This window comes from Cyclopterus lumpus, chromosome 23, assembly GCF_009769545.1.
Source record: "Cyclopterus lumpus isolate fCycLum1 chromosome 23, fCycLum1.pri, whole genome shotgun sequence".
In the NCBI taxonomy this organism is placed as follows: domain Eukaryota; kingdom Metazoa; phylum Chordata; class Actinopteri; order Perciformes; family Cyclopteridae; genus Cyclopterus; species Cyclopterus lumpus.
Window position 1 is genome coordinate 11,256,127 of NC_046988.1, and position 23,004 is coordinate 11,279,130.

The 23,004-nt window shown below is 46.0% G+C and overlaps 1 protein-coding gene across 1 annotated transcript in view; it reads right to left on the reverse strand.

The window, feature by feature from the left end:
- The window catches only part of magi2a (membrane associated guanylate kinase, WW and PDZ domain containing 2a), a 165,829-nt gene that overhangs the window by 20,226 nt on the left and 122,599 nt on the right, over window positions 1–23,004 (reverse strand). The window contains exons 7-11 of the mRNA XM_034526240.1: window positions 18,281–18,338; window positions 16,971–17,092; window positions 14,417–14,599; window positions 8,925–9,596; window positions 733–764 (exon numbers count right to left, since the gene is read on the reverse strand). Coding sequence (XP_034382131.1) covers window positions 733–764; window positions 8,925–9,596; window positions 14,417–14,599; window positions 16,971–17,092; window positions 18,281–18,338 — 1,067 coding nt within the window. The remainder of the gene's footprint in view (window positions 1–732; window positions 765–8,924; window positions 9,597–14,416; window positions 14,600–16,970; window positions 17,093–18,280; window positions 18,339–23,004) is intronic.

The window sequence follows — 23,004 nt, forward strand, 5'->3', positions numbered from 1 at the left end:
AACGAAGATGTGGCACATGGCAAGTGAGTGAGGCAAAATACACATGAAGACAACGTGAATCGGATCAAAGAGGATGTTTGGTGGATGGAGTTTATTTTTTGCGTGTGCTCAGGGACAGCCGCTTATACTACAGTCTGATGTTCATGGTGGAAGAGGCAGCAGAAGAGGCTGAATGCAAGACTTTTGCATAATGTGACACAAATAAATTAAGGCGAGGTGAGAGATAAATGAGTAGGATAGTAGGAAAGTTCAACACAAATCATAAAACATGTTAAAAGAGGGATGAGTGCATCTTGGCCATGCCAAAGCAGTTTGAATGGAGGCCTTGTAGCATTGGGGCTGCAGCATATTTCCAAGCCCTCGGTGTGGATAACCCTGAAGGCAATATTCAGGCTATGAATTAGCTCTGACTCGCGGGATCAAGAGACAAGTTATGTTATGAGCAGGACACTTGACCTTTACTTGTCCTGTGGCAACGAAGAAGGGCAGAGTGTCGAGGGCGAGCTGTTGTAAAAGCCACGGACATATAGTGAATCATCAGTGGAGTTAGTACAGCGAGGGAGGGATTGGAAAGTAATTTCCAGATCTCACAGACGTGTAAATTAAAAGATTAAAAATAATCCTAAAGTATGCACACCGCAGCCACACTGGTACTAAAGTGAAACGCTATATTAATGATTAAAAAAGCAGAAATGGGGACAAGTCCGAGTTTTGAAGGCTGGTGCGTGTTACCTGCTTAGGGGTCTTCCAGGGTGAATAGTGACCTGCAATGTTGAGAGAACAAAAAAATGCTTTAGACTGAAAAAGATGAGGGAAACAGATCATGAGATGGGTGGATTAATATCAGCAGGGATATTAAAATTAGGACAAAACGACACCATCAACAGAATTACAGATGAACCAAATGAAAATAGGAATGGGACATACCAAAGTGTTTGTGAATGGTGGAAGGGACAAAGAAAAGCACGACAGGAAAAAAAGCAAAAAGCAGGAGATGGCAAATAAATATCTACGAGGAACCAAATAAGTGTGAAGCTAGAGAGATAAAATAAGTATTACGTATTAAAGGCACAGCTGAGGAGCATGCTAACACAGCTGATATTGAACTGATGGATTTGATTAAACATGACAGGTGGCATAAATGATATGAACGCATGATTTTAAAAAGGCATTCACCTTGTCCAGCAGTGGTTGGGATTTTTATTTTGTAACGAGTGTGAATTTATTTTCTGTTTTGGGGATTTCAGGTGATCTGACATTTTTTGTTCTTCTATTGATGAAGAAATAAATGCACGGAAATGAATATCACGATATAAACACTAGAATTAACGGATTATTTGGCCACTTGGGTGTTACAGAAGCAGCAAGCTGCAAACTTATTGACCATTTCAAGATGAAATTACATGATTAGGTCACATCCCCACTTATTGTGTGCACCGATTTTAACAATATAGGTAAATACAATGTTAAAAAGGAAAAAACTATATATCTGTCCTTCCTGTAAAACAAAATATGACCTATGCTGATGTTAGATAGCACCCTGGTTTTCTTTTCTCACTGTTACCAAAAGAGGCATTTGTGGAACGATCATAAATCTGTAAAGGAAAAGGCTAAGATTCACTTAAGTAGGTCAGTATAAGTGGTTTGGGTTTGTAACAACGCAGCGAGGTAAAGGGCACACGTTCTCCTCTGACTTTCCCATTCATCTTGCTTTGACCTTTAAAAACGTTTACAACGTTGCTCAAGCACAACACCCAGACGTCTATCTGGGAGGGTGTATGCAAACAATCGGCACAAAGCGAAACAGAAGCAGCTGACATCAGTACGCACAATAACAAAGTAATGAAACATCCATCACCGCTTCTATAAGTCAAATTCACAGCAACATGTAAAAAGAAAAAGATAAAACGAGGTTCACACTCCATCTTTCCGATTCAATTCCTCTCCTTCTGGGATACGAGCAGCATATGCAAACGGAAGGATCGAATTATGGGGTGACTGCTCGAATTATGCGCCAGCCTTCCCAGCGTTGGCCCCGGCGAGGCTCCATTCACACCAGTCAAAAAAACATTCGTCCCACTGAGCCGCCAGTGGAACGAGGGGAACATTAAAAAAGCCACAAAAGCTGCACAAAGAATGTCAATGTTTGTCAGACCGTCAGCCTCTCTCAGTCAAAATAAGCCAAATGGGATTTATATTTGTCGAACAGCTGAACATCTGAAACTTTAAAAAAAGAGCATTCTGAAAAGCAGGAGGCGACAGCGAGGGACAGAGAGGATTTGTTTGTGCTTTTCTTCTCAAAAGAAGGTCAATCAATGAAAAGCTTTCTGTCCAAAGTACCTACGTCAGCATATCTTAGTCGGTGCGAAGGACACGGCGGGCAAACGAAAGCAACAACAGAGCAGCAGCACAGAGGAGGTGACAGAACCTCAGCTGACGAAAAGGAGGCAGCGCTGACCGAGGTGATCCTCGGGGTAGAGGCGCTGTTAACTCGGGCGCACCAGGCATGTATTTGGTCGTGGGTGTCAGAGTGCCCCGTGGCTGACAGTTGAGAAGGGGCGAGAGACTACGAGAGAGAGTGAGAGCAAGAGAGAGAGAGTGATAGGAGCTGTCCACGGTGCTGAAAGCCCAGAGCCTCACCGCTAAGCAGACTTGTCAGCTCGGCTGCAGAGAGCCACTGTACACGAACCCTGTGGTGTCACACTCGCACTTAGCTTCTGAGCTCACAGGTGTCTCGTCCTCCTGTAAGTGTCACACTTCTGCGATGCGTTTAAGGACAGGAGGGAAGAATACCTCGCTTAGTGAAGCCGCATAATGAGAGGGTCCCTCGCCCAACCTCAGCCCCGACAGGTAATGATGAATGAGATCGGTTGAGGTTATTTTTCAATTTCCGCCCCAAAAAACTAAAATTAAAGAGTAAAGCCTTTCTGCTCCAATGATGCCAAAAAAACACGAGAGGCTAATACCGGCCCTTCAATTACTCGAATGAGATGAGGCTAACACTAGAATACTGTTTGAATCTTTCAGCCCTTTGTGAATAGGCATCTCCCTTTCACGAGGGAGAAGTCGGCAGCTTCACATCCACGGGCAGAAAACCGATTCTGTCCACTTCCATTCAAAATGCCCGTTCATCGTTCGCCTGATGTTCTCCCAAAACCAGGCTCTTTGAAGCTGTGTGGAAAACTAATTATTTGCAGGGTGCACGGCTGATTATGGATGATCTTGAGGGCTCAAAACGACACCATTTATTTAACCGCCCTCGTGCAACACCAGGTAATCAGTCCATATCCATTAAAACTCAAATAGGAGCGCTTGATTTGTTTAAGAGGCAGGCAAGGTTTGTGTTTCCCCTCCTCCCACACACAAGTAGGAAATACTGAGCCTAACTTCTGTTTCTGTGATCTAATTGTAATGGCAATGGGGCTAAACACCATTAGCTTTGTTTAACTCCTTCTATTTCTGACATGATCTAATCTCGGCATCTCGTCCATCATGCACGAGGCTCGGCTGTCGACCGGTCGCGATATCGATCCCTGGCGGGCGGCCCCTTGGGGTTCGGTAGGGAGAGAGCTGTGAGTCTACTGGCAGAGAGCCGAAATCATCACTCCCCCGCTCTCTCCTCCCGTTCTCTTCCTCTCTTTAGTTTCCAACTATCTTGCACACACACATCCAATGAATCACTGTCTAGTTACACACCAATTCCCCGGGAGGCCGGAGGAGGCTCAGTGAATCAAACCCTCCTCCTTTTTTTTTTCTCTGCAAAAGCAGACCTTCACCTGAGGTCCGCATTGGTTGTTAGAGGGGCCTCTGGTCATCCGTGTGCACGCGACCGATCTCAGGTGAAGGGTCAGGCCAGGCAGCCGATTCCATAATGTACAATTTACCCGTGATAGTACGAGAAAGTGGAGTTTATGTGAGAGCGCGGGGGCTTGTGTGCAGAAGGCTGCCTTAGGAGGTGTGCGAAGAAGACGAGGAAAGTGTGTTCCTGGCTGCCTTGTGGAGGTGTGTGTGTACAACCTGTGTGAATCAAACCATGTGGCTCGAGTGTGTGTGTGGGCGGGGCGGGCTGCAGTGGGGGGGAAAGAGGCCCGATAAAGGAAAGCTAAATGGACCAGCGTACATGGGAACGAGCTGAAAGTCTCGGCAGCTAATTACAGCCCCGCGTGTCTGCTGGTGTGGCAACGAGGACACAGCCTGGTAATGGTCCCGATAGCCACTAATGAGGCTGTCTGACACACACACACACACACACACACACACACACACACACACACACACACACACACACACACACACACACACACACACACACACACACACACACACACACACACACACACACACACACACACACACACACACACACACACACACACACACACACACACACACACACACACACACACACACAAATTCCTGGTGAGTGCCCATTTGTTGGGCCAAAACGGCTCAGGAGTCAAACTCAAATTTAAAGGATGACTAAATATCATAACTATATTAAGAGCTTTTCAAGGCGATGGGGCTTAATTGACTGGGTGGTTTGATCATAAAAGGCTCAATGTTTGGCCAGCAAAGATGCCCCAGTCACGTTTTTTGCAGCAGATACCGACTGCCGATTGTTTCTTTGCCGTTTTGGTTTCGTTATAGCAGCTGTATCAGCAGTTATTCCTCCGGAGGCTCCGTAATAACTGCTGATACAGCTCATTATACCTGCTAACGTTCCATAAAGGACGCTCAATATACTACGCCACTTGCATTGCAAAATTCCTAAATGTTGTTCTTTATCTTCGTTATTTTCATTCATAGTCGTATTCGTGTGAGAAAACCCAATTCAACTGATTAGAAAATACAATTTTAAAAAGTGTTTATATAGAATTCCTTTGTAAGAATAGTACATGCTGCACAACATCAGGAGAATACGTCTCCTTTTTACTCAGAAGGCGGCGCAGGTTCTGGTCCAGGCTCTGGTCATTTCACGCCTAGACTACTGTAACTCCCTCCTGGCAGGTCTACCTGCTAATGTCATCCGACCTCTGCAGCTCATCCAGAATGCAGCTGCTCTACTGGTCTTCAACTTAAATTCTCCCACACTCCTCCGCTCCCTTCACTGGTTACCGGTGGCCGCCCGCATCCGCTTCAAAACATTGGTGCCTGCGTACCGTGCCGTGAACAGATCGGGTCCAGTCTACATCCAGGACATGGTCAAACCCCACACCCCAGCACGTTCGCTCCGCATCTATCAATCGACGTCGCTGCGAGCTAATCACTCGACAAAATCCAGACTGTTTGCTGTCCTGGCTCCTCAGTGGTGGAACGAGCTCTCCACTGACATCAGGACAGTCTCTACATCTTGCGCCGCAAACTAAAAAAACATCTTTTCCGACTATACCGTGAATAAAAAACGATTAGCACTTCAGTGGCACTTGAATAGCACTTACTTATGGTGTTTTTGTAGTTTGGCTTTCTTGAAGAAACATTAATTGATTCTTGTTGTTCTGAGTTTGTACTCGTGGTTGAATGCACAACGTCAGCTAAATGACATGTAATGTAAAAGAAACAGAGTCAAGGTTGTAAGAAATTGCTACTTTTCTGTCTCTTTTGTTAATGACGGTGATTCATTGAGGCTAAAAAAACATCCTGTGCTCTATGCATTACAATAACAGCTTCGCCGCTGTTCTTTCTTTTGGGCTGTTTGCTGTATCCATGACAACATAAAGCAGAGCGAGACGAGCTTTGCTGAACAGAGGCCGTTTTTTTTATTCTCCCTCTAATTGTGTACGACCCTCACATCATCTCTCTGCTCCTTTCCATCTCTGAGAAGGGACTTCTCTCTTCACTCATTCCTCTGTATCTTTGTTCATTGTACATGTTACAGATTTAAAAAAAACAGAGAAGCTGAAGCAAAGACAGGCGAAGCTTAATCTGTGATCTCTAAAATGCCATTAGTGTTGTTGGAGTCCTCTATTACACTGTGTGTGTGTGTGTGTGTGTGTGTTCTCCCTGAGACTAGATGCTAAGAGGTGGTAGCTCTGTCTGCAGCAGAAAGAGTCTTTAAAAAGAAAACGTTGACCTCTCCCCGTGCTGGTTCGGATATCGGTCGGTTGCACTTAACAGCCGGTTCAATTAGACTGCGTGGCCGGTGGCCAGCGGTTTAACGGCGGGGTGGCCAAACGGCGGCGTGTTAAGAGCCGGGACATCAGTCCAGCGGCACGGTGACAGTTTTATTACGACGAGTAACGGCTCGGCTAGACGCTCCCAGTTCGCCTTTCTGAGGAGGTTGGGGCGGAGAAAGAAAATCAGCCGCTACTTGCTGGGAATGTGACAGTTGCCACTTTAATACACCGTATTAATGTAGCTGAGGAAAATGTTGGCAATGTGCGTTTCTGCGAAACACAAAATCAATAAATGCTGACGTTTCTGAACCAGAAATAGTTTCATATCAACGTGGGGAACACTTGGAAAGGATTTGTTCGGTTTAGGCAATAAAACATCATGGTTTGTGAAATAATAACATGACTAACTGTAACAACATCACTAGGGTTAATAAATATGGCCGTTTCATACACTTTGTAACAAGCGCAGCAGCGTTTCACGAGGGAAACAAACAGCGGCTTATTCGATTCATCCACTACGACTTTCTCCCCACTCTAATACGTTTATTCATTATCAATTATTCAGTTGATTATGTTCCAAATGAATACAATTGTTTAGTCTACCAAATCTTGGAAGGCCCGAGCTCGCCAGTGCTGATGCCGCAGTGGTACGAGTCCTCTGCCTTCTCAAACCAACGGCTCATCTTCAGCTCTGAGATCCTTTCAAAAAGGCTCAAAGTTTCATCCATTCCTCCAACCAATCGATCATCTAATAACCGACTGGATTCTTCTCCGACCCCCTGAAGCTGGGCACCAATGCTCAACGGTCTGCATATAAACAGCCCAACCCCTCACTGTATTACCATTTTAGAGCGTGCGGGAAGGAGAAACGACTAAAGAGGAAAAAGTAAACAAAGCTGACATCACAAGACTTTAAGAAAAATAACAAATCATTAGCTTTGCCACATCAAACATCTGGATGTGTGGTTTTCTCCTTGTTTATCTCCGAAATGAAGAAAATAGTAGTTGAGGAAAAGACGTTATTGTGACCGTTTTTCTCCCAGGAGGGTCGGAAGTCTCTGATCTCACTGAGCCTTTCCTGAAATCCCCAACGTACTTCGCACCCAAGTGGGATATTTGGCTCCTTTTCTTTGCCTTAGTCATCCCTATTACACAGACTTTGTTGTTGTTCTTGTTTTTTTCCACCTTTTGCACCCACAGCTTGTCAAGTCACAGGAAATCAACACAAACAGATGTGACCCTGGCGTATTGTTGCGCAGCGGAGCTAAGCCACATCCAGATTTGGAATAATGAGATGAAATATTGCATGTAAATAAGGTTGCCGTTTCCTCCCAGGAGCCAACAGGCTGCTTTTTATACGGGAGCGCTCGTTTCGACCTTCTGAAGCTCCGCCGCCAGTGAAGAACCCGGACAGATGGCGGGAGCGCTTCAACGCGAGCAGATGGGAATCTGTGTGTTTTTATGTTTGAGTGAGGCGAGTGTGTCGACAGATTGGAGATTTATGAGGTGGTGGCGCACAACTTTTGACCTCTCCCATGTGTGCGAGTGTGTTCATATGTTGGCGGATGACATGTTAGAGGTCCTGGCTTATATTTATTTATTTCCCTTTTCGAAAATCATTCCTTCATTCTGTTTGTTGGCCCCTTGCTCACTGTCAGAGACACGAGCAGCCTAATAAAGAAATAAACGGCAATAAATCTATTCAGAGGGCGCCGCTGACCTTTGCGGGCGAGTCTCGGTGGTGTCTGTGGCACCAGGCAGTTGGCATTATGATCGGTACGTGACATTACACAACACAAAGAGGCAACAGAACATTACAAAGTGGTCTCCCAATCCAGTTGGCTTGGCTTCCTCGCTCCTGTGCTAAAGTTCACGTGTCGTCACTGAGCGGACGGCGAGATGAATCGGGCGAAACAGGTAAACTCAAAGAGTTTTTATTCCATCTGCTCGGTCGATCGGCAGCCGCCGTCGGAGCTTTGGCCGCGTCATCGCCGGCAGGGTGAACAACCTCAACAATTCAAGAGCTCGGTTTGTAGGCAGATCACAACGCCGCCATTTGAACCACGCACACATTTCGGGAACAGACGTGACAGCGAAGCTTTCTTCTTCGTCTATCGATGTCAAAAGCCATCGCCATTAGAAGGTTCACACCCGGCATTGCAGTCGGCTACCTGTTGATTCGGCAAATCAAAACCCTGTGTGTGACTCACTACAGAGTGTGGAGCACGACTGTGAGGGCCACACATTCTGAAAAACACATGGTAGAAAGCACTTCAGAGCCATTTACAGTTTAACTGTATTTTTGTGGGAAAAACTGGGTTACTTTTGAAAGGCGAAGGCCTTCTTTTTTTTTTCTTAAAGGTAGAATTTGCCAAAACTCGGAAACTGACATGAAAAAAAACATCTAAACATTTAAAAGTGACTGAAAATAACAACCGTAATCACCAAAAAGCATGCACCTCAATGAAAGGCTATTTGTTGACCACTTTGGGTTATGGGTCAGTAAGCAGAGCAGAGAGGCCTCGACTTTAAAAACAGAAAACAGTTTTCTCCCTTAAAAAAATGGGAAGGGCAGCCATTGTTGAGTGCGGCAGGACTGCATGATAGGTTGCTGTAGCCTTTGCACACACACACACACGCGCACACACAAACACAAACACACTTGGCTCCAACAATAAAAGATGACACAGATGAATAGGCGGACAGACATGCAGCTAGAAAGGCAAATATGGAGAAGACCCGGAGAGATTCATGGGCTCGCGTTGAGCCAACAATCCTCCCACCATCCAAGCCTGCAGCCATCGATCTTACCTGTTCCCCCCCTCTGAACCACCAGGATGGTCTCGGTTCCCACGGCACACTCCTTGAGAAGCTCCACCACCTGTGTGTGCACGAATCCCTGCACGTGTTGCTTGTTAATCTCCACAATCAGGTCGCCCTCGCACAGGCCCGGGCAGCCCTGAGGCTCCAGCACTTGTTTGACTCGCTGGCCCGTTGCGCTGTCCGCGATGGTGAAGCCGAAACCTTCAACGCCCTTCACCATGGTCAGGGTCAGCAGCTCCCCCTGGGTGGCCCCCGACGACGCCATGGAGACGCTGTCGGGAGGCGTGGTGCCGGTGGTGGGAGGAAGCGAGCCGTCTAAGTGGGTGTCGCCCGGGTGAGGGGTGAGCAGCTGCGCGTTCGCCGGGTCCTGGCCGGGGTCGGTGACGAAGCGGGCCGTGCGGGAGAGATAGTCCAGGTAGTTGTCGTAGCCCGTCCGGCCGTTCACCATGATGGGCCGCTGCTCCATGATGCCCAGCGGGGAGATGATGGTGGTGGTGTTGTTGGTGTTAGCAGCTTCCTCCGGGTCGAAGGGCAAAGGGTAGCCACGGCACAAGACGAGGGTGACGCTTTGGCCAATCGGCACCGACTGGAACAGTTTGACCACGTCGGCGTGGGTGGTGCCCAGGACGCACACGTCGTTGATGTAGACGATGACGTCACCTGGACAGACGGAAACACGGTGTTCAGGCGTGGAAATTCATACAGAAGCTACAGAAACGACAACTTTCTGTGACTGTTTGAGCAGCGTGATAACCTAGAAATGACTAAAAATCAAGCCTGGGAGTATAAAGCTCAACAGTATGCTTTGTGGCAGTTGCCTAGACAACGATGTTTTGTCAAAAGAGACAGTGAGACAGTAGAAACAGACAGGAAAGAAAGAAGAGAGGGAAATGACATGTTCCCTGACAGACGCTCCCCACCAGAAATAAAAACTAAATGTAAATTATGACTTTACTAATATGCCAGGAGACAGGGATGACAACAATGCCATACCATTGTTTCACATTTCCCCACAGACAAATTCATTTGTACATCCCACAGGGCTCTCGTATCGTTCTGATAATTGAAGCCTATTTATAACATTGTAAACATTGCGCATTAGAGTTGGAAGATATAGGGATGAGGGAGATATGAGGATGTATATTAGACCCACTTCAGGAGAGCTGCTGTTGTCAGAACGCTTTCTTTAAAAACGCATAAACTGCTCTGCTTTAACAGCAGCTGTTGTAATAGCTACTTAATTATCTTAGAATTAGAATATGCATAGTAAACGACCAGTAAAGGAAACTCTCGACGAGAAACTGCATTGAGATAACAGATGCTCGCGTTGTACCGAAGGGCTGAGGCCGTCTGCACCCAATCAGCATTGTCTTTGATTTCACTTTCAGCTATAAACAATGTCTCCAGATAAGCATGACCACCGATAATCTCTCTTTCAAGTGTAAAATGGTACGGATGACAAGTGGCTGAAATGTTTGCCTTTTATGGGGCCAAGTGCTTTTATTTGCTCCCCGCAATATACTGCGGCGTAGATTAAAAAAAGAAAGAAAGAAAAAAGAAAACCAAGCTGACAATTAAACGTTCCCACACAAAAAGCGCTCCACAGGCTTATCTTTGTCTCAACCGGATTACTAAATATAGTGTTTTGTGCTCCGCTGTGTGGGCCCCACCACGCAGCTTTTTATTTTTTATTTTTTAAACGCTGGGCACACAAGTGGGAACACAAGGCACGATCCACTTTCAAGTCTGACAAACAGCACTACACCCTGATTATAAAAACAATTATTTCCTAATTGCAGGTATAATCGTCGTGCTCGTCAGAGGGAGGGCAGGGCGGGGAGGGCGAGAGAGAGTGAAAAACAAAGATCTTTCATCATTACTGAGGAAAGCGTGTGTTTCCGTGATGGACCCTCACCTTGTGCTGTCCACTTCTCTTAAAGCGTGAGCAGGTCGACTGTATTAGCAGTGAAGAAAAACACGGCAATGCACTTGGGTTTTCTTGGAGCGAGCCGCTGACCCCTCTGAGTGACAACAGCAAGTTAAGACATCCCCTAAAAAGGTTATCTCACTGTCGACCGAGTTTAAACGCTCTGCCGGTATCGACGGAGCGAGCCCACACCTCGGGGGCAACGTGACTTTTTAATTAATCCGGGTAAACGCGGACGACATTTGCCTTGAGCACTAATGTCAGAATCGATAGTCGAGAGCACGCTGGCAGAAAACAAATGGCGTGGAGCCGTGACCTCGAAGTGCCCTCGCTGAGCCCAGAGAGCCCATGCTTTATGACCGGTGTGGGGGGGGGGGCAGGTTGGGTTTTATGTGCCAATGTTTAGCGACATCTGCCACTGAAACTTCTGTCACCACCCCCAAGTACAATGGAGGTGAATGGAGATTTATTCATTACTTACTAACCGAGAAACTACGTCTCCATCGACCTGTTTTTTTTTTTGGACTGACCGCAGATTAAATTAATCTTAATCTAAATTAATCTTAATCTAAATTGTTTATCGAGAACAAAAACTCCATAGGCATCCCCAGGGGCTCAGGTGGAAAATATGTATTTCTGCTATTTGTGTAAAATGACCCTTTATAAACTCACAAGTGAACCGAGACAAAAGCACAAACTCGTGGCCACTAAGCAGCCCCCTCTCCATCTGCTGTAATCCCTCCTGTAGGTCCCTTGCATCCTCTAAATCACACCGACCTCGGCCGTAAACCCCACACTCACTGGAAACAAGGCCCACGTTGCTACTGCATCCTTCAACGTCCCACCCTGGAATATTCCTCATGACATATTCATCTCCGGGTGTTCAAGAGTCCGTCGGCGTAACGAGCGGTCTCTGTGGCCCGTGTGTGCATGTCGGGTTAAATGAGGTGACATGTGGTCCAAAGTGCACCGCGTGACTCGAATAACTAGTGCAGCAAGGCCCCGATTGCTTGAACTCCGGTGTCACTGCTCGGGTCCTCAGCAATACGGCCGCCGAGCGCGAGGTTGATTGGACGAGAAACCCAAATGACGGAGGAGGCGGAGACCATTTGAGTAAGACGACGGGAACGTGATGGTAAATGTAAACTGAAGCAACCTGCACAGGTTGATCTCTACTGTATTGAGAGTGACATTTGGTACAGTCTTATCTTATGTCTGTTTACTCCAATGTAAGCTCAGCGTTTTAGCGAAGCAAACAGACGATTAGATCTGATGTTAGCTTTTGCCTCACAACACCAGGACAACCATCTCTACACTGCAGATAACCGGACAGTGATGTTTCTTTATTTCCACGGATCATTAACTCTTAAAGTTGCTGACTATACTGGAACATGAAGCTTGAGGCCTCTGTCGCTTAGCGCGGTATCGCGGAGCATTAAGTGCATATTTAAGGACATTTAGTAAGTCAGCTGGAAACAATACAAATCTAGGTAACAACACGGGGTCCTATTAGCTGGGAAGAAAATGCCCGACATCACTTGCAAAACAAGTGCTAATCTGAAGTTCAAACGTTGTCACTCGTCATTAAAAATGCTTTTAAACTCATTTTAGAAACACTAGAAAGGTGAGTGAAGTTTGACGTGTAGATCATTCAAACTGTGTTTTTGTAGAATATACATAAGTTGAATGTTTTATGAGGACAAATGCCTCGGTGTCTTATCTTATACAAATGGAGCACACACTGCGGTAACGCTGAGAGTTACGGCAGTTAGACTCTCCAGTTTTCAGCATATTGTACCAACAAACCCACTGAATTTTGTATTAAATGCCTTTGGCATTCAAACTAAGCCTCTCCACTTCAAGCTAACGCAGCTCAGGTCTGTATTCCACAAAAAACATCACAGCTAACACCTCAAATTCCTTCCGTGGAAGAAACACAAAACACAACATATTGGACAAAATTGCACTGCATGTGGTCCACCAGTCATAAATCAGTAAGTCGAAAGAAAGAAAGAAAAAACCTTTCTACAATAAGAGAACATGAACATGTTTTCCCTGGTGGTGTGATCGCGTAGTGGAGACAGCCAGGAGGAGGGGGGGATGAAACAGAAAGTGGCACAAATTATTATATTGCTGGAATTGGGAATTTCACACCTCTGTAGTCCTGGTTCTACGCCCGCTTGAGCTCTGAGTTACTGTAACGGAGCTCGCTCTGTTACTGCAGAAGTAGGACACAAAGTCTGGGGAGGCTGAGTGGGGGGATGGAGGCTGGATGGTGAGCTCGAGATGGAGATGAGCTGAAGGGAGGACGCGGTGGCCAGGAGACGGGGGGGAGTAGGGGGGTGGGGGGGTAGGATAGTCGAGAGGGATTTGTTAGTTATTTCTGGGGAAAGAATAAAAGAAAGAGAGAGGAGGGGATGAGTAGACTGACCCTGAACATGTTCTACAAGCAGCGTTGTCAGGACGAGCTTTATTACTCATCGAGGGATCTGTTTTGGGCCGCGGGACCGAAACATTTGTAAAGAAACAGACATTAAGGACCCAATGTTTTGCAAATACATAACTGCAATCTACTGTACCACAATTAAGGTTTTGTACCATCTGGACCTTGAGTCTGAAATAAAAGTTTGATTGATATTAGATCAATCCAAAAGTGTTTTGGAGCAGAATGCTAGCTTCACTCCCCGACCAGCTTACTTTACGCGTGATAAACGACCACCGTAAGCTCCGCGTTGGCTCCAGCGTGTACGGATAGAAACATTATTGCATGCTGACAAACCTGCTAGTTCCATTCCCTCGATCTAAGCACAGCTTCTCTGTCCCAGTGTGTGTTTCTGTGCATTTGTGTGCGTACGTGTTGCAGTTCCACCCCCATCATGTGGCAACAGCCAGGAGTTATGAAGTCCCTTTCATGATTAATGACCAGGAAGAACTGAACTCTGCAGTTGGTGCGCACACACACACACACACACACACACACACACACACCTGCACACACACTTGCATGCAATGCGTGCAACATGCATATATGCACTTGTCGCCATTTCATCTCCAAGAGGAATGAGTCACCAGGTTCGTATTTGGGTGCGTTTGTTTGAAATTTCTCTGTCGAGGCTGCAGGGCGTTTAAAAAAAGAGGGGAAATGTGGAAATATGTGGGGCTTGAAAATTTCAGCTGAACCATGTTTCTTTGGACGCTTGCTGATGAATTGACGAAGATACGGCAAACCTGGAAGAACCACACATCCTTGTTATGCTGACATTTAAGGGGGATTTCTGTAAATCTCTATAAATTCTCTCTTCGTTCAGCTTATTTGAACACCTGTGCTATCTAAATGATTGTGTGCAAATACACGGCAGGCATGTTTTCAGGAGGAATGTCATCGAGGATACGTTTATTTTGTCCCTCTCAGGTTCTCGTTCATTGAGCTGCATGTGAAGGTTGTTCCTCGACTGCGTGCGCTTTCATGCGTTTAGAGAGTTCATAGTTAAATGAAAGATACATGTATATTTGTTGGCTTGTACGAGTGGCTTCGGCCCTGCCTCAGGCTTACCTGTGACCATCTTTGCGTCAGCTGCGGCGGGCCCATCGGGGATAACGCTCTTGACCTGGAGGAATTCGTCCGGCTCGTCGCCTCCGATTATAGTGAAGCCAAAGCCCATGTTGCTCTTTTGGAGTGATGTGGACAGGAAACTGCCTTTCAGCTGAGTGGGGTCCCGCGTGAACAGCGGCTTCTCTATAAAAGGACACAAACAAACAAATTAACCACATAACTACCACCACTGTGAACGCTTCATAGCAAAGGCTGAAAGGACCTCAAAGATGTTGCGGGGCAGTGCTCAGAGGGGAGGGGCACAGGGAAAGCTTATCCAGTAAGACAGGGGTGTAGCCATAGGAAAACTGGCAGGGTATGATCTTAACAGCGAACTTGGACAGAGGTGGGTCTGTGGTGCTGAAAGATGCAGGTGTGGCTACCGTGCAAAAGGTACAGATGCAACATCGCTCCTGGTACACATACTGAACCGATATCCGTTCCTCTCTTCCCATGCCAGGCAGAAAGGGTGCAGAGAGCAGCAGTGGTGCAGGTCTTCAGTCCCATCCCAAAGGCTACCGAGGGAGCAGCAGAGTTCAGGGAAATGACATGCTGTCAATCAGGGTACAGCTCCAAGAGAAGATGGTTGAGAGGGTTAAGGAGGAACTGGGAGGCGGGGGAAGGGAGGGTTCTGGAGGAGGGGTGTTTTGTGTAGGAATGAGAGGATCTCAGCCAACAAGCTTAGTTACACTCCAACCAAGTCTCCCATCGTTTCACCTCGGATGGAGACGTGGCTAGTGTGCGGGTTTACCTCCCTTTGTTTGCCGCCACAGATATAGACCGAGTGATTACACTCCCTGCCCGCTCACGCCAGGCGATTAACTTTAGACGTGTCACGGTAAACGCTCGTCACTCAAATCCTTGAACTGCCTCAAGCGAAAAAAGGCTTGCTCGCAGAGCTAGCATGCTTACAGTAAGTCAAACGAGCGCAGGCAGCGATGAGAACGACAAGTCAGCCTCCCTTTGCTTCTCGCTTGGCCTACTTACTGACAAAGTGCCACAGGGAGAAGGGGCTACAGACGGGCTGCTCTAGCACCACAGCGCAGGCGGAGGTGTGAAGTGGCTGACGCTGATGCTGCTGCTGCTGGTGGTGCTGCTGGTGGTGCTGGTGTTGGTGGGGACACATATTCATCCGCCGAGTCAGGACGCGGCGGAGCGGGGAGGCGTCGGCGGAGGAGGACGTAGCACACGCGGCGGCCCGGCGACCGAGAGTCGGCGAGCAGGAGAGGTCGCCGAGGCTGTGGCAGCGTTCGGGCACCGCGCCGACCTGAACTCGGGGGGATCTGGGGAGGGTGGCACAGGGGCTGGCATCCTCCACTGGCACCAAAAGTTTGGAGTGAAAAGGAGGAGGAGGATGGGAGGAGGAGGTGGTGGTGGAGGAGGTTGGGAGAGGGAGGAGAGAGAGCCTCACTGGAATGTACACAAAGTGTAACCACGGAGACAGGCTCTCGACTCAGAGCGCCGCCGGACTACTACGTTTCTATGGAAACAAACCTCCACTTCACCAGTCCAGACAGTTTTTGTTTTTTTCCTTTCTCTTTTTCTAGCAGTGCATCCCAACCGCTATGGCTGGTGGTGGAGGGTGAGCACTGGAATCAGGTAGCAAGAAAACCAGTCATTAAACAAAATAATGAGTCACATTCATATGACCAACAAGTATCATCCTCAGCCCCGGCAGAGCGCCGCCGCTCCTCCGACTGTTTGACTGACGCCTGAGAGTGAACTCGTTGTTGTGGCTCGCTGTCAATCAACAGAGAAATAGCCTCGTTCTGAACGAGAAAATGGGAGGAAATTGATTTTGCTTGTTCGCAAAAAACAAAGGGGAAAGAGAATCCCCTTTTTGTTTCATATCGTGCATAATATAAAGATATAAGACTGTCAATTTCTATGAAGTGGCTCATTACAAACCCTGAAATATTCGCACAGATCGAAATGTTTCGAGTTTTTAAATTCTGATTTCTCAAGTATTACACAGTTAATGTTTGGACAGCGATTTATGAATTCGGATGTGGACACAAAGATCTTCAATTTCGGATCTGGCTTGTATGAGTTTGCGGTGTTATGTAAGCCCGTATTTGTATGCAAAGCTTCATTCATATAAACAAATCTCTGCCGTCCACCAATCAAGTCAGTGAGGTGAGCCACATGGTTGGACTTGAGTAAAAGTTATTTAGTTGGAAATTTGTTGTTGGTAAGTTGCTGTCAGTTACACACAAACAAACTCTCTGATTTCAGTGACTAGTGAACATGAATATAATCCACCAAAATGTTTTCGACTGCAACTACTTCAAACTACTCAAATTCTCTTCATTTTCAAATAAACTTGTTTATAATACATTTGAAAATGCGCAATAGGTCATATAAAGCGAATAATAATTTCTGGGGCTTAAAAAAAACAAGAAAAAAAAACCTGAAACTGAAATGATCAAAAGACTAAGCTAGACCTAGCTGCATTGACTTAGGTACAGCCATACAGACGGACAACAAGCATCCTTTGACAGCGCCGTGGTCTTACCTCTGTAGATGGTGGGAAGGGGCAGTGAGGACAGACCCTGGCTTTGCATCTGCTGCTGCTGCTGGAGTCTCCTTTTAGCCTCCAGGACTGGGTTCTCAAACTGGGTCCTTCTATTTATATGGCTATGATGATGAAGAAAAAAAAAAAAAGAAGAGAGATTTCAGATTTCCCTTTCTCCTGCTCGTTTAACTTAGCCCCCTCCCCCCTCTGAGCAAAGATCAGATCAAAAAATCCTGGCACTACAGCAGCTATTGCTGTGATGATTAATTAAACGGTCGGTCCCACGGATTATGTAACAGACGTGCAGAATGGCCTAAAAAGAACAAACGACTGACTCTGGGCTTTTCTTCCCGTCTTATGTGAACCAGAGACTGGGAGGAGACCTACACACGGGACGGTGACTTCCTTTAACGTCCCGCGTCGTTCCTAATTTAGTTTGCAACTGGGAAGATATCGTCAACGACTACACATAATGTAATTTGTCAGTCTGAAATAATTAGTCGTCATTAGATACTTACCTCACAGTCTGTGGCTGCACACACACACACACACACACACACACACACACACACACACACACACACACACACACACACACACACACACACACACACACACACACACACACACACACACACACACACACACACACACACAAACGGTCTTCCTTCTCTCCTTATCTTTTAATGAACACCCCAGTTTCATGGTGCTAATTACAAAACAGCGTGACTATATTTTTTTAGATTGTTACATAATTTCAAGGTCTGGCAACTTCTTTCATGATATTTACATGACGACAAAGCGAGACAATAAGTAGAGAGAGAGGAGTGCAGCACATAAGGCAGTAAGTGTCATTCTGGAGGTCTTTCTTAAGCAAAGTGGAAAGCCAAATGACTCCCTCTGCAAGTCTAAAAATAGAGCCCCGTGCCGACGCCCCAAAGAGGAGAGCATCCAGCCAAAGAAATGACACCTCTGAATGGGGGGGGGGCACACGCTACTGCAGCAGGCGCCGTGAAGATGGTGGCTTTAAAGAAAGAGACGCTGATCTCTGCTCATGAGCTAAGCTACAGATATAGATGCAGTGAGTGTTTCCGACAGGAGGATCACACAGAAATATGGATAAGCACACAGAGGCGAACAAACTTCCTCCCCATGCAAACAAACAGCGTGCCGTCAGCAGGCAGACGGAGGGAGCGACTGCTTCCTGGCTGCAGAGCTCTGAAAAGGAATATGATTAATACGGCAGCACCGGGCCACATAAAAAAAATCAAACAGCAAGCCGTTGCATATTAAAGATGTACCCAACTTACTCAACATAGTAGCTGCCGTAAATGGGGTCATCGATTTTCTCCCAGCCGTACGGAAGCTCTGTGGGGGGGAAAAAAAAAACACAGAAAGAAAAACGACAATAATGAAGGGGCTTTGTTTATTCAATGAACATGCAACAGAATATTGATCTTACATGAAAACATCTTTGCGGCAGAATTAGTTTACAGCAGCATCTCATTGTCCTTATTTACCAGGATTTTGATGGTGCGATAACGTGTTCACCGGAGGGCCGTTATTCACACTATAAAAATAAATAAATGGGATGGCCATGAGACCTGAGATAAAAAAAAACATATATATTTTTTTATCTCAGCAGCTTGTCACATTGATTGATTTAAAGAGGCTAGTCGCTCTTTTAAAGCTGCGCATCAGATGCATCTTTCTCCCAAGAACGAAGTTGCAAAATAACACACAAATATTGATAGATCTAGTTTCTGGAGTTAAATCAGTGAAATATTAATGCCCTGCATCTCAGTCTGTGCTGTAAATATTGGGTTTTGATGTGACATCGTTGCCTAGAGGTTGTTGAACCTTCACAGGAGCAACTGGAACACGTTTCCATTGGTGATTACCAGTTAACAACGCAAATCACCCACAAACAGCACGCGACACTTGCTGACCAACGACAGACGGATCAAAAGAGCAGAGATGCTGCGAGAAGAATCTGAACGACACGTTTCAAAAGTATGGACGTCGATGCTCGAACTTTGGATTCATCGCTTTAAAAAAAAAAAAAAGGTCAAAGTGTGCAAACGACAACAATAAATGGGGCCATCAGGCCTTATGGTGTACTGCCTTTCAAGCAAGAAGCTTTTTTATTAATGAATACAAATGTAAATGAGGCCGAAGGGAATGTCATTAGTTTTGCAGGTTTTTTGTCACAGGTCAAAGGCGATGGTGGCGCTCATTGAAAAGTGGGATGACCACTAAATGTATTACCTTCAAATATTAACAATCTACACAATAGTTGTGGAACCACACATCACTCTGGGACACCAGGACAGTTGTGGCAATCCATTCAACAGTTGTTTAGATATTTTAGTATTTTAGTGGTGGCTACAAAGTACCCGCTAAGATGCAGTGAGTAGCTCTGACACGGCGTTTCCAGAGTGGCCTGCAACGTCTCAAAAGAACTGAATGAATTCAAGGTCACGGATGTTTCTGCTCTTTCAGAACCGGACTGCACTGCACTGCCGAACATGCTGCCTTTGTTCATCCGTGATCAAAGCTGAACTTCCTCAAACCGCTCACAGTCGGTCAGTCACACTGGAAATGGACAACATTTCCAAAGCTGCCCTCACCTCTTTCCTTAGCCCACAGCTCCCTGATAAACCCCCCCCCCCCACCCCCCCATTTTGCTTTCCAGGATATGAGCAATTTGCATTAGACGCATATTCCCAAACGGAGTTGTTTTAGCGTAATAGTATGATCACTCAAAAAGCGAGCTCCTGCTGGTATGGAAGCTCCATCGAGCAGCAGAGCTCGGGGACGGCGTGTTCCAGTGCAGCTCAGCTACGAAGCAGGCCGGCTTTGATTAGCGACAACGCAAAGTTAATCAGGATGAGAGCGGAGATAACTGCAGGAAACAAAAAGCTTCCTAATCGGACCGGGCGGGATCAGCGTGTGAGGAAACAGACGTCCACCAAGGACAACCTACTCCATGGTCATTGCATGAATTCGCTACCATTGCTTTGGCCTAGTTTACAGACTCCAGAGAGCCCCGTCCCTCCCACACGGATGAAATATCAAAACAATGCTGGTGCATTGCTCGTGCACATGCCATATGCTTCTCTGAACCCCTGCCCCCAACCCCTCAAAACAAACGATTAAACTTTCAGGAGGACGGACTATTTTTTGGCTGTGCACTCGCTAAAAGGCACACACACACACACACACACACACACGGTTGTGAGTGATATAACTGGTTGACAGCCCACGGGAATTCCTCCTGTGAACATTCCTTAGCCCCATCTCCACTCATTAAATATGAAAGAGAGTGTTTCATGTTCTCACCTTTACTGGGCGTCACACACACACACAGACACACACACACGTTACGTTACTTACTTCACACAAGCACACACTTACCCTCCCCATCATTTTGCATATGCACACACAGACACACACTCGCACACGAAAGTGGGAGATCAAAGGGCCGTCTTCCCGTGAAAAATATTCTTCTATTAAAATGTCCACGAGATGAGCTGCGGGAAGCCAGAGAGGGAGGCAGACTCCAAGAAAATGACTCTGGTTGGTTACAACGCGAGTCTTGTGCTCTCATTTCTGTCGGTTACGAGGACGTCGTACTCATCATGTCAAAAATCTGGGAACAGCAAGTAAAGAAACACGAGCGATCAGACCTTCAGATTGTAAACAAGCAGAGTCGGCGTCTTCCACTCTTAGAATTAGCAAACATGTGGTTAACAGATGTGTATTATCTTTCTAATACACTTCTCATGTTGTTCTTTCACATAACTCACACTATAGAAGTGTAAACAAATAGGCTCAAATCATTCCAAGGCACCTTACATGGGAGGGTCCCTGGATATACTCTCTCTTTTTTTAAGGGGTCCTCGGCTGAAAAAAAAAAGGCCAAATATTTGAGAAAATGATGTTGAGCATTTCCAGAAAAAGTCCCAACATTGTTTTTTAATACAATGGCATCATGAAAATAAGTTGGATTACACCTTAAATATCTCTTAAATCTTCTGCAGCCACTTCAAATCAAAGAGGATTTAGCTTTTTGAAAGGAAGAAACGGCATGTTTGAAATGAAAAGAGTTTGATTCTTAAAGAAACCAAAAGGTCGTGTTGCTCCAATATTACGGAGCTTGATCATGGGCTGCATGAATGCTGAATGCCATAAATGATCCTGTCGTTGTTACTCGTGGCCACAGTGGCCACTATTCTGCAGACTGGCTCTCACGTGGTGTCATTGCAGCAGAGACTTACACGTACAGGTACACATTCCCCCCCCCCAAAAGACTGCTACTCTCACCGAGATGCGTGCTGATAAATGCTGAACTTAGGTGGATTGTCTCTTTGCTCCCTCTTGTCTTGTTTGGCTCCGTTGAGTGTTGTCTATAACCTCTCTGTCAGCTGTGTGTGTGTGTGTGTGTGTGTGTGTGTGTGTGTGTGTGTGTGCGTGCGTGCGTGCGTGCGTGTGTCATAGAAAGCCACCACTGCTTATCACTGCCATGCTGCATGCGTCCACGGAGGAAATGTCATGCCGGTGTGGAATTTCCCGGCAGGAGCTCTGTGTGTGACGGAGCCCCGAAGCGAGAGGAGAAATGTTTTGCAATCTCGAGTCGTGCCGCGACATCCATCCTGCAGTCACAGGTGGAGGGCCGTTTACCACCAGCAGGAGGCATCCTGGCATCTTCCCCACGTTTTCTCTCCCCCGGCGCCACTCAATGATATCGGCTCCTCCTCACCTTGTTTCCCCTCCGTCTCCATCGCAGCTCCTCCCTTCCTCAAGTATCCTCTCATCCCACATGCAGTTTCACAGACAGAGCCAGACTTTTTATTATTATTATTATTATTATTATTATTATTATTACTATTGTGTCTGAGGAACAGGTTGAGGAACCACTCAGCCCACAGACAATGCAGATGTTTACTCGTTCTTTTCAGAAAGCCTCTGAGAACATGTGACAAACGTACAACGCTGGCAATAATTAGCAGAGTTTCCTTTCTGAAATGTCACTGAAATCACAGACTTTGATCGTATGGTAGAGCGACTATGATTTTAAAATACACACTGGTTGGTTGCTCCTTCTTTGATCAAACCTTTGTAGAATATCTTTAAAAAATAATTATTTTCCAACTCCACACCCACAGATTTTTCTTTTACATTTTCAAATTGGTATTCGTCAAACTACGAAGGCACTTGAGGCAATATCTCCAGACTTCACACGGCGCCTACTGGAGCTACAAAGGCTTTATATGTGTTTTTACATATCCTGCACAGTCGTACTCTCCAACACCTTTAATTTCCATGAGTTGAACTTTTACTTCGTGCTCGGGAAGTCTGGTGCAGGAGATAATAAACATAACTGCAGGGTTTTTGCAGAGGTTCATAAAGTATGCCGTTTGGCTCAAACGCACTTCATCAGGTTATGAATTTGACAAAATCTAAAGTGAATCGACGTCGTTTTTGAGAAGATGAGGCCTGCCAGTGACTGACAGAGTCGTACATTTTAGTCGTCCCCAACAACCAGTCGGCTGTTACCTGGTTGGTTATTAACATAAAACACTTAACCCCCAAAAAATGAAGATTCCATCAAATATGGATAAATGCCCGAAGCGGAAGGGAGAAGACTGAAGGGTCATGACAGCAATCAACCTTAATATCTCAGAATATCGCAAACACTCAGGTTCAAGCTAGGTTGCAAACATAATTAATAGATGTGTCTTATAAAACGACAGATAACATTAATTTGTCATAATTAGAATCCAAACAATAGGGTCTTCTATTTCTCTTCTGATGTATCTATCCTATCATTATTATTAATAGTCATATTCAATATTTTTAGTATGGGTTCGTTATTAAGATAATGCCAGCAGAGCCCATGAGCTAAATGAGGCGTTACATGAATAGTTTCTCCAGCCGAGACAGAACCTGCTACCCTCAACAGAACATTAATACACACAGACCACCTGTGAATTCAATTCCCACCATGTTCAACGTGATATATAGAGCGCTG